Below are 13,143 nucleotides of genomic sequence, written 5' to 3'. Positions count from 1 at the left end.
CATTTGGGGTTTTATTTAAGCAATAAAAATTCCATCATTATGTAAATATTGACTATTGGTGAACATATTTATCAAAGGGCACTGGAGTTACGAATGATGTGAAGTTGAAATATCTCAGGCCAAACAATAAGGGAAACCTGTGCTTTGTTTCTTCCTCCTTTCCTTCCTTTATACTCAAAAAATATCTACTATGATCTTTTAAAAAATGGAAAATTAGAGATGATACTGAATTTAAATTTAAGACCCCTGTGGCCATGACATGGGCTCAAACAAAGTGCTGCTGTGTCTTGTCTCTTTTTTGATCAGACATTCCTGAAACAGACAAAGGTGCAGGCAGCAAAGCACCAAGTGCGTTGATGCCACGCTCATTCAATTTCTGTGAACCAAAGAAGGGTCGAGTCAATGTTTAATAATTTTTTTTTTTGGATGCCTCCTCTGTGTCAGGTAAAGCAAAGGCTCTGCAGAATCAAAATGAAAGAGAGTTAGTCATTCTTTTCAAATGCATGGCATATAAATTTATAGAGACAAAAAATGTCCCACCCATCCACAAATAGAAAAGCAGTAACTTCAAGTCATACGATACTTAGGCTGAATGGCATGAAGCTTAACCTTCTCATTATTAGTAATGTATAACCTTCATTCTGCCCTTCTTAACATGCTAAACTCACAGACAGCACTTTCTGTTTAATCCTTAATAAGGATAGCTGTCTCAACTAGAAATCAATTCATATGACAATGATTCCTCTCAGAGGTACTAACAACTAGCCCTACATCACGGAAGTACTAAGTAAAGTCAAGGAGATTCATAATTAAATTTTCAAACTCTGCACAGCTATGTTGATCATGTTCCAGTGAACAGTAAGTTGCAGAGGTTCAATGGTCTTACCCCAGGTGCATCTGAGGAGCATTTGAAACTCTTTCTAGTCTCCTGAGTAGGAGCAGAGTAAGGACCTGACTTCATGTCTCCTTCTGAGGTCCAGTGAGCCAAATACAAGCATGGAGGAGGTGTCAGACTGCTGCAGGAATACCCTGGAGTGGAGGGTTGAGGGACCTCTGTGCTGAATCATCAAGCACCTCCTCTGTCTGTGATCTGTTGCTATCCTTCCTATACTGGGTGCAGCTTGTGCCACCCACTGCTCTGCTTTGTCATCTACCAGAAATGACCTAAGGAGAAGAGCACAGTGTGCAAGGTTCTCTTCTTGGAGTGACAGGGAATGGAATGACTGCTTGAGTGGCCAGGAGGACAACCTGCCGGAATGCACCTGGTATGATGCCCTCAATGAAAACATGGCCTCATTCTCTACTGCCTAAATACAGTAAAGGTTTTCTCTTCGGGTTTCTGTAAAAAAATAATCATGTTGTCCCTTATAAATACAGGAGGATAATGTACATGGGGTGAAACAAGCTGCACAAAACACACAGTTCTGTGCCCGACCCGGAGGAAATCCACAGTAATGACTCAGGATGTTATGGTTACTGCCATCCTCCTGTTCATGCTTATCATTACATTAAAAATCTTTTTGGGGTGCTTAGGAATCAGTTTTGTGGAACCCATTTTGAGAGAGGAATCTAGGGGAGGTAGAGCAAGTGTGAGTAGAAAGCAAAGTTTGAGTAGGATATTTGGAACTCCAACCCCACCCAGGAACATAAAAATCACAGTCCTGGTCAGGGCAATGGCATATAGATACACTCCCACGTGGCTACCCCAATGTCATCTTTGTCCTTATGCTGAGGAAATAGTACTTCCAAGAGTCCTTCCTGCATTCATCTTCTCCCTCTGTACTTACTGGGTTACACTGCTTCTCTGCTGGGATGTGACTGAGAAGAACAGATGCGAAGACCCTCCCATGTCTTGTACCCAAAGAAAGCTCAAGCTTGGTCCTCAAGACTGAAATGAATGCACTTTCAGATAAGAGTATCCTCATGCAGACAACCATGGAGAAGGACACACAGGCGTGGAGCCCACTGTAATGAGTCATCCACTGAAGGACTGAAGTTACAAACTGACTTTTGCCTGCTAAATGACCTTGGAGGCTCAATGCACAGAACTCATAATTACTCAAATTGGTCCACATTATGCCAATCTCTAAGGACTTCCCAACACTGATGGTGAAAGATGATGAAGAGAAAATGAATTTCCCCAAATTTATTGAAGTTCCTCTACACCGTAGGACACTTGTGTGAACTTTCCTCTTTTTTCATGTTTTAAATCCCTTTTGAATAGAAATAATGCTTCAGAGGAAAAAGTTTTACTTAGCCATAGAGAAGAATAAAATCATGGCATTTGCTGGTAATGAGATGGAACATCTTGCTAAGTGAAATAAGCCAGAGCCAGAAAGTTAAGGGACAAATATTTTTTCTCATATTCAGAAGCTAGACAAAAATGAGGGGGGGGAAGGGAGGGGGGAGTTTCATGAAAACAGTAGTGAGGTGAGTGCAGTAGAGGAAGGAGACAGAGGGGAAAAAGGAGGGAAGGGAAAAGGGAGGAAATGCTGAGTGAAATTGACCACCTTATGCTATGCACATATATGACTATACCACAGTGAATTTATCTTTATGTGCATTTATAAAGCACCAATTAAAAAACAGGAAGTAGACAGAAGGAAGACCACTAGAGCAGGGAAAGAAGAGGGAATGGGAAAAGGAAGTACTGGGGACTGAAAAGAAGCAAATTATATTGCATGCATCTACAATTACATCAAATCAGACCAAAATATCACATATAACTATCTAACTACTAAAATCATTTTTTTTAAAAAGCACATTTCAGCCATGAGCATACATTTCAGTGACATTATTTACTTTCACAGTATTATGAAATCATCACTATCGTTTATCTCTAAAGTTTTTTCTTATTCCCCTACTGAAAATGTGTTTTTATTTTTAAAACTCTTCAATCCCCTGTCCCACAACTCTGGAGACCACCATGCTCTTATGAAACCTGTTGAGAAATCAAACTACAAAAATAACATGACCATGGAGGCAGGATTTGCTGGTCTAGATCTTCATATTTGCTGCATATTTCAACTGATATCTCAAATGTGTCACAGGACTCTCTTACAGTTCAGTGGGTCTCTGTTTGTCAGGCTGCAGATGAAGGGATTCAGCATAGGGGTGATCACTGTGCACACCAATGAGGTCACCATAGTACTTCTGAAAACAGGCTATAGCTTAACCAAGGTCACTACAAAGTCCATTACATAAAATAAACATCCGAGATGTGTGACCCATTATACATCCAACCCAATAGTGGGATTATTAGAATGAAGGCAAAATGATCCCTGAAATGGAAGCCAAAAAAATAACAAATGTGGTGTAAACAAAAAATATAACTGTGTCATTGCAGAAGATGTCGGGCCAGTTGAGATTCAGGACTTCAGAAGAAATTAGAAATTTTCACGTCCTTGAAACAGATGCACTATAAGTCAATAAAATTGCACATCTGAGAGTACTAAAGGATAGCCAAAAAATTAAGAATCCACAGATGTGAGAGCTCATGATGACTGGATAATGCAGGGGGGTGAGAGGAGAGCACAAATCACTCTTGGTCCATCACAATCAGAGCATAGAAGCCACACCTCTGAAATCGATATTTAAAAAAATCTGCATTTGTATCAGGCAGCCCAGGTAGAAAATGACTGTACTGTGAATTTGCAGGATCAAAATTATCATCTGGGAACATGTTAGAGATGAAATGGATGTCAGTCAAGGACAGGTTGGAGAGGAAGAAATACATAGGGCGTGAAGGTGGGAGTCTAAGGTGATGTTGAGGTTGATGAGCAGGTTCCAAGTATTGTGACCAGTCACAAGGACAAGAACAAGGAGTGTGTGTCAGGATTGCCTGAGAAACACATGAGAAGGGATTCTGATGCATATATTAAATATTATGGTTTTTATTTCTTGGATACCTTTTTAAAAAATAGAAAAAAGAAATAAGTTGGCAGCTAGCTCTCTGTGTGTATTTTAAACTTATGTATTCACAAGAATTCATGTACCTTCTGCAATAATTCTCAGTCACAACAAAGCCAACCTTATTAAAACTCTTCCATTATTGGTTTCTCTGTCATTCTCTTCCTTCTACACATACCCATTCTATACTCAACTGAGCAATGGTAGAAGAACAGGAATATTAGAGATAGCAAGTCTGTCATTACAGTGAAATACAGAATAGCTTTTAATTATATTTATTAGTGCATATTAATCATACAATATTTTTTGTTCACTGTGATATTTACACACATGTGTATTATATATATTACTTATACATATGTATACATACATATGTATAATGTGTATAAAGTATAATGTGTATTGGTTTCTCCATTGAAGAAAAAAAATCACTCTTATAAAAGGATATTAAGGGCATCTAGGTTCGTTCCACATCTAGCTATTGTGAACTGAGGTGCTATAAACATTGATGTGGCTGTGTTACTGTAGTATGCTGATTTTAAGTCCTTTGGGTATAAGCTGAGGCATATTATTCAGCCATAAAGAAGAATAATATTATGGCATTTGCAAATAAGTGGATGGAAATGGAGAATATCATGTTAAGTGAAATAAGCCAATCCCAAAAATCTAAAGGCCGAATGTTTTGCCTGATAAGTGGATGATATATAATGGGAGTAGGGGGGTGGGGAGGGAGAGAAGAATGGGGTAACTTTAGATTATGCACAAGGAAATGAGAGAAGGGAGGTATAAAAATGGTGGAATGAGAGGGACATCATCACCCTATGTACATGTATGATTACATGAATGGTGTGAATCTACATTGTGTACAACCATAGAAATGAAATGATGTATCCCATTTGTGTACAATGAATCAAAATGCAGTCTGTAAAACATTAAAAGATAAATTTACAAAGAAGGAAATTAAGAAGCAAATATAGGGGTTGGGGTGGTAGCACAGTAGTAGAGTGCTTGCCTCATGTGTAAGGTACTATGTTTGATTGTCAGGATCACATATTAAAATAAAGAAATAAAAATAAAGGTCCATCAACAACTAAAAATATGTATATTTTTTTTAAAAAAAGAAGCAAATATAACATTTTTTCTGAGAAAATGGTACACATTCTCTTGACTTAGAATACTTATCAAACCCTCTACAAGAGGCAAATGTGTTATCTGAACACTAAAGTTGACAATTTGTTATTAAAAAATGTGATGTTCCAATTACCATGCAGAGGTTTCAACAATAGTAGGCGTTCTAACTTCCTTCTTGGTAGATATATATGCTCACTCAACTTTTACATGTTTTTTAAAAACTTTTAATTTGTTCTAATTAGTTGTTCTAATTACAAAGCAGTAGAATGCATTTACACATTTTGATAGATCACACATAAATGGAATGTAATTTCTAATTTTTCTGATTTTACGTATTGCAGGATCATATTGGTCATACAGTCATATATGTACATGAGGTAATAACGTCTGTCTCACTCTACGGTCCTTTAAAAATCATTTACTCTATAATTGCTGACCTTTACTCTGATGAACTTCAAGTTATGGCAAATATGGTTTAGTTGAATTCAAATGCCTATATGACATCATTGGGCACAAATGTGGAATTAATGCATACTGCACTTTTCATTGAAAAATGATGAAATATTGAGCACTTGAAATTTTTTATTTTATACTGGTTTGTTTGTACCAACATCATGCAATGTAAGTAAAGTATGTGGCATAGAAATACCTCTTTACTTCATTTTTAAATTATGCATTTTATATTGTTCTGCTAATAATGCTTCATGGCTTCCTGTGTATCATGGACTCTCTTATATACCATTCAAAACTTTAGATACAGAGAAAATTCCAAAACCAAGGTTTTATTCTCAAACTTCTTATGTCTAAGTAATTTCTTTTCACATGGTTTGCAATTTTTTTGTTAGCAGTTTTACTTGAAGGAAACTGGTTATTCTATTACCTCACATAAATATTTAATTGGGAAAAAATTGCATAAAACTGACAGGAAATAATGTAAACATAGCCAAACAGTTTACTCATCTCTAAAATGAAGTAATAGTTATCTACAAAATAGATTTGTCAGTAGAAAGGTTTTTATTTTGAGTCTGTTATGTAGATTAGTCATTTTTGGTCTCATTAATTAATATATTTACCTATGGGTGTTTTGCAATATCCAGATACCACGGTCTCAGATAAAAAACAAACAATTTAATCAGAATATCTTCATGTGAATTTCTTGATAATCTTTTCTTCCACCAGAGCTGGGAATTATTGCTTTGAAATACTGTTGTCATTTAGAACACAGTTCCTTAATATTAACTATTTGTACCATCAATAATACACAATATCTGTGCTAAGGTGTGGAATTTTGTATCTTCTTTGGGCCAAATATTTTGTATTTATTTGAATTGTCATCTGTGAAATCTGAATTGTTGATATCGCTACATGATTCCATTCTCTTGACACTCATTACCCAAAGAAAACTATTAATTGGTTAGTAGATTTTCCTGCCCATGTTTCCATGTAGGTAATTATTTATATGCCTATGAAGAGTTTCTTTAAAAACTTCCCTATAGGGTACCTAGTGCTCATCTAGGTTATATCCAACACCACATGACCAGCTGACCCTGGAATGTGCTGGTTTATATTCACCACATGGTTCTACGATTCCCTGTGGAGTACAAGCATCAACTTCAAATCCTCTTACTTATACTCAGCATTAACAGGAGCAGGACATCATTTAGTTTGTTAGTTTATTATTAGGAAAACGCTTTCAAAAATTTTGTGTCTTTCTTAATATCACACAAGTGAGAATTTCTAAACAATATGAGTTTGGGGGGGTAGTTGTTCAACTTCAAGAATTGTTGAATATTCAGTTTTACTAATAGCCATCTATGCTTGTTATCCTGATATCGTTCATCACCTATATTGTCTTAATATGTACCAGCAAAAATGTCCCTGATGTCCATCAAGTAATAAGTTTTCTAACATTAGTAATCAAGTGATTCTGTATTGGAAATCTTATTTCCATTGTACTGCAGGAAAATGGACAGTGCTGTGGGATGTGACTCAGGAAACCAACATTTCCTCCTCGAGTCACAGACCTGCTACAGCATGCGGAAGGTGTGTCCGTCTTCCTTCTCCATGCTCAAACTGTTTAATGGATATGGAAGACAGCACGTATCTCCACGACTTGTGTGGCACATAAGCAAATGTTGGTTTAAAAAAAAGAATTCATCCGTTGAGGAAATAGTAAGTTTATTAATGAGTCCAGTTGCTAATGGGCACTGGAACATTGGAAAGGGATAGTCTTAGAATAGATTTTACCCCAAGACATAAGATCCACCTGGCCCCTTCCATTTGTACCTTTTATTCTTTTTTTCCTATCATTAAAAAAAATCTCTGCTATGATCTTTGGGTGATTAAGTGTTGTGGATGCTCTTGAATGGGATTATATAGCCCAGGTGTCTTTGACATAGATGCAAGCAAAAGCTATTTTATTTTGTCTCTATTCCTACAGGACCTTCCTAAGAGGAATGCAAGAGCAGATAGGAAAGCCCCAAGGTTGCTGAAGCCACAGTGTGCTGAAGCCACATGATTATGGCCAAGACTTGTGAATAAAGGAAGGGTTATTTTATTTTTAATGTCTTTTTTTGTGCCAAACAAATCATAGTCTCTGGGGCATCAGAAGAGAAAGAGAATTAGTCTTTTCTTTCCAAATATGTGACAGATACTCCTTATGTACAAAAATAAAGTGTTACATGGCAGAATTAGGAAAACACTGAATTCATGTTCCAGAATATTTAATTAAAAGATATGAAGATTAATATTATCATAGCTATAGGTAAGACTAACTCATATTTTATACATTTACCACATAGAAATAATAAATGGACAATCCATTATCTATTTTATGCTTACTCACTCAGTATTATTGTATCAAAGAAAAATCAATTCAGTTCACAATGATGAGTCTCACAGATTCTGACAACCTGCCTTATTGTACAGAAACAATAGGTGAAACCAAGAGTATTAAAAATCACATTGTCTAGGTTGGTTCCACAATCTGGCTATTGTGAATTGAGCAGCTATGAACATTGATGTGGCTGTATCTCTGTAGTATGATGATTTTAAGTCCTTTGGGTATAGACCGAGGAGTGGGATAGCTGGGTCAAATGGTGTTCCATTCCAAGTTTTCTAAGGAAACTCCATACTGCTTTTCAGAGTGGCTACACCAATTTGCCACCCTACCAGCATGAATGAGTGTACCTTTTCCCCCACATACTAGCGAACCCCTACTGTTGCTTGTATTGTTGATTAAGGAGACATTCTAATTGGGATGAGATGAAATCTTAGGGTAGTTTTGATTTGCATTTCTCTTATTACTCGAAATGTTGAACATTTTTTCGTATATCTATTTAATAGATGAATGGATACAGAAACTGTGGTATACACACACAATGGAATGTTATTCAGTCATAAAGAAGAATAATATTATGGCATTTTCAGGTAAATGGATGGAGTTGAAGAATATCATGCTAAGTGAGATAAGTGAATCCCAAAAAAACAAAGACTGAATGATTTCTCTGGTAAGGGATGATGATACATAAAGGGGGTGGGAGGGAGGCAAGAATGGAGGAAGGATGGATTGCATAGAGGAAAATGAGGGGTGAGGGAAGGGAAAATAACAGAATGAGATAAAAATTATTACCCTGTGTACATGTATGATTATGCAAATGGTGCAACTCTACTTGGTGTAAAACCAGAGAAACAATTGTTGGACACCATTTGTGTACAATTAATTAAAATTAGAAAAAAGTTAGCAATCTCTGGCTCTGATTCACTAAACATTTGCATAGTTTCCCAAGCATCAGGAAGTTGTAAACAGGTGTCTGGTGGTCTTAAAATATCTTCTAGTTTCATGAATGAAATCATTGACCTGGCAATGAAATCAAAGACCTGGAAAGAAGTCACACCTTGAGATTGAACAGGCAGATATAAGAATGGAGGAGGTTGTGGTCTGCTGCAGGACACATCTGAGCATGGGCAAGAGAGTGGTTTGTGCTGAACCATCCAGTGCATGCTCTGTGATCTTTCCCTGTGGTCCCTGGATGTCCTTCCTATAAGAGATGCAGCTCATGCCTTCAGCTGCTCCCCTGTGATCTACCAAAACTCCAAAGCACTGTGAACAAAAGGATTTTCCTGAAGTGACAAGGAAGTCACTACATCTGGTTGCATCATCAAGGGCACACTGTGCTATGATTCTCCTGAAAAAATGCTCTGTACCTGTAATAAGAGAGCTCAATTCAAATGTGACAACACATTTTCTGCCTAAGATCCGAGAAAAAGTTACATAAAAATATGGTATTCCTTTCATTTCAGTAAAATAATAAAAATGTGGCAGTATTTGATGTAAGGGAAGACTGTGCAGAAGAAATAAACACACTACCAGCAACACATAGCTCATTGGCTGGCAGTTGGGAAGCCCTGAGAAATGGTTCCCAATGTCATGATGGTGCTGTCCTTCGGGTCACCTTCATCAACTCCAGGACTGGTGAGGGAGCATTCTAAAGGGACTCCCATTGTAGGATCATGGATGAAATGTCTATGGCAAGTAGGTTGAGAATCAAAGGAAAGCAAAACTGGAACTGAGTCTTTTAGGATACCCAAGCACAGCCAAGTACCCAAACTTAACTGTCCTCTTAGCTGAAATGTCATATGTTGATATCCTCCCTTACAGCTACCCAAAGTGTCCAATTTGTCTTTGTGATTAGGGAACAGTGTGTCTGATAGTCCCTCCTCCATGGGTTCTTTTCCTCAGAATCACTGCCTTACTCCACATCTCTGCTGGGTTATGGGCAAGGAAATTCAGAACCAGCTTGCCACCCTGTTGGGGACCCAAGGAAGCCATATGCCCTGTTCACAAAAGTGAAACCCATGCCAGATCACAGGAATTTATCTTATACAGGCAATCATGAGAGGGTAGGCAGCTGTGGAGTCACTGCCCTGGAAGCACCAATCTGAAGGGACAGAGGCACAGGCTGATTATTTACTATGATCTACCCTGAAGGAAGAATTTGCAGAGTTCATGGTTACCCAAAGTGTTCCGTGGTATCCAGATCTTTACGAGCATCCTAATAGGAATGAGGGAAGAAGAGGTGAACATGAGTGTCTACAATGATTGTCGTCCCTTCCTGTATTCAGAAGGAAGCTTATATGTACTATTCATTCATTTCTTCTCCCTTGCTTTTAAAGACCAATTGCTTTTTATTTCCATTATTTATGGTGGTTCAAATTAGCATTTGAGTCATTTGTACATGCTATATCAATAACTTCAATTACGCTCCCTTTGTTGGGCAACCATCAATCAACATGATCCACATGCAAATTTTTTTCATCTCCCCAAAATGAAACTCTGCACACAGTTAAAGCACACCCTATAACTCCAACCCCACAACCAAAGCCAACAAACTGCAAAAGTACTGTGCCCATGAGGCAGCATTCAGAGGAGCAGGTGTTTACTACTATGGCTTCTCCCACCTGCATCCAACTGAGTGCCTCAGGTCCTGACATAGACTTTTCCACTGTGCAACATCCTTAGGGAATTTTTAATGTCCCTGTTCCTCAGGCTGTAGATGAAGGGATTCAGCATGGGGGTGACAATTGTGTACATCAATGAGGAAGCCACATCCTTTCTGGGAGAATGTGAAACAGCTGACCCAAGGTACACTCCAACACTTGTTCCATAAAATAAGCAAACAACTGAGAGGTGAGACCCACAGGTGGAGAAGGCTTTGTACTTCCCTCCTGGGGATGGAATTTGCAGAATGGAAGAAACAATCTTGTAGTAAGAGAAGAGAATTACTGAGATGGGAAAAAAACCAAACATGGCAGAAACAAAATATGTGACTATGTTTTTGATGAAGGAATCAGAACAGTCAAGATTAAGGATTTGAGCAGGTTCACAGCAGAAATTATAAATGTCCACATTCTTGAAGTAGGCAAACTGTATAATGATCAGATTGTGCAACTGGGAGTCCAGAAGGCTAAGTAAAAGTGACACAAAAACAAAGAAGACACAGAGGTGAGGGTTCATAATAACTGCATAACGCAGTGGGTGACAGATGGCCACATACCGGTCATAGGCCATCACAGTCAGAAGTAGGTCATCCATACATCCAAAAATGATAAAGAAAGACATCTGTGTCAAGCAGCCCACATAGGAGATGTCTCTGCTGTGAGTTAGGATGTTCACAATCATGTTCGGGACAGTGGTGGAGATGAAGCAGATGTCAGCCAATGACAGGTTGGAGAGGAAGAAGTACATGGGGGTGTGGAGGTGGGGGTCACAGTTGACAGCCAGGATGATGAGCAGGTTCCCAAGCACTGTGACCAGGTACATAGATAGGAACAGTCCAAAGAGGATGGGCTGCAGGTCTGGATCATTTGAGAGTCCCAGGAGATGGAATTCTGATATGCATGTTAAATTTTGTATTTCTATATTGCTTGGACACCTTTCGCAAAATAAAAGTAATAAATATTGTGGGCAAGAAGAAGTAAATTAATCCAACCAGTACTCTATATATATTTGAATACCTTTGGCAATGTTTCTCATTTGTGACAATCCCAATCTTTGAACTATCTCAATTAGTGTTATTCACTTTCTTGTTTGCACACCTACTTGGAAGAGGCTCAGTTGAACACTGTTTAAAGACCAAGAACATTAGAGATTAACAACTTCAGGATCACATTACAATATGACCTATTCTTTTGAGAAAATAATAGAGAAGAAGTAAGTCTTCCTGCTTACAGGGGAAAAAAATCATCATAAAGGAATTTAAGCATTGAAATTTAACTTATTTTTATCTGAATTCAAGGTACAGCATCTCTGTACTTGGAATATACATTACAAACTCTGCAAGATTTAGGACTGCCTTATAGTAATACTATTGGATCTGACAGTTCATAATCAGAAAACATAGTTTCATGCCAGTTATCTCCCAGAAAATTTTCTTCATTGTTAGGTTTCTAATTTCCTTCCTTTATGCAAGTGCTCACTCAGAATTTGATTGTCTTTTAAGAAGTATTTAGTATATAATTCCTAACTCTGATGGTAGTGAACTTCAATTTTTATAAAAGGTGTTTGGTTAAATGTACATAATCTTATGATGTTGCTGACCAAATGCGTAATATAGCATTAATGTAGCATGCACCAGTCAATGATCAAAAACATAATGAAATTCTTTTCAAGTATTATCTTTTATTTCTTCTTAATTTTAATTTTTAATTTAATTTTTAATTTTATTTTATTTTTGTCACCTTCTTATAAACTCAGTAGTATATCTGTTGTTATGACCACTCTTGGCTTTTTACATTTTTTTCTTGACCCTCTATTCTGTGGTAACCTGGGAGTGATCCTTCATTTTTGAATCACGAACCATCTCATTCACAGTGGAGGACTTCAGGGCCAGAGATGTATCCATGGCCCAAGTTTCATTCCTGACGTTCTTATCCCTACTTAGTAGATTTTCACAGGGATCCTTCCTGATCCTGAATTCCTATTCTCTTATTCCAGCTACCTGAAGGCAATTGGGGGTCATTATTTTGTTCATACTAATTGTGATAAAGTTTGATAATAATGCAAACCAGGAAAGCAGAGGAAATGATGTAAATGACTTGGCAATTTCTTTATTTGTAACATGCTGAAAGTACATATTTTATGCAGATATTTAACAAATTTTCTATTAATACTGAATTGCAAAGAGTAATGGAGTCCAGCACCATTTTCCAATATATTTACCTGGGGATATTTGAACATATTCAGATACTCTGACTTCAGACTTAAACCAATTTTACCAATTTATCTGCATGTTAAGTCGTATAAACCTTCAGATACCCTGGCTTTTAAAGAAGGGTTTAGAACCACTGACTTTGAATACTCCCTGGGGATTATAAAAATGTTTATTGATATGACATTGTTGTCAATAAAAGTGATTGGCAATTTGAAAATATAAATATTTAATGATATTTTTATGAATTATGAATTATTTTCTATGAGTTTTGAGTTCTGGGTATTTCTGCATGATTTCACTCTCTTACACATTTATTCCCCAAAGACATTATGTGAGTGGAGGATAATTGAATTCCAACTGAACCACTGTGAAATTCACCTTTATGTATATC

General features: G+C 37.3%; 1 protein-coding gene across 1 annotated transcript; it reads right to left on the bottom strand.

The window, feature by feature from the left end:
* Positions 1–8,939: 8,939 nt before the first annotated feature.
* LOC306646162 (olfactory receptor 7E178-like) lies at positions 8,940–11,703 on the bottom strand. The gene has a single exon (XM_079114615.1). The coding sequence runs from the start codon at positions 11,360–11,362 to the stop codon at positions 10,520–10,522; it is 843 nt and encodes a 280-aa protein (XP_078970741.1). The 5' UTR covers positions 11,363–11,703; the 3' UTR covers positions 8,940–10,519.
* Between the last annotated feature and the right edge of the window lie 1,440 nt (positions 11,704–13,143).

This window comes from Sciurus vulgaris (genome assembly GCF_902686455.1).
Source record: "Sciurus vulgaris genome assembly, chromosome: 16".
Lineage (NCBI taxonomy): Eukaryota > Metazoa > Chordata > Mammalia > Rodentia > Sciuridae > Sciurus > Sciurus vulgaris.
This window is presented reverse-complemented; position numbering and strand designations above follow the sequence as displayed.

Coding starts and splice junctions, on each gene's coding strand:
- LOC306646162 (XM_079114615.1), bottom strand. CDS start 11,362: ATGTACCTGGTCACAGTGCTTGGGAACCTGCTCATCATCCTGGCTGTC.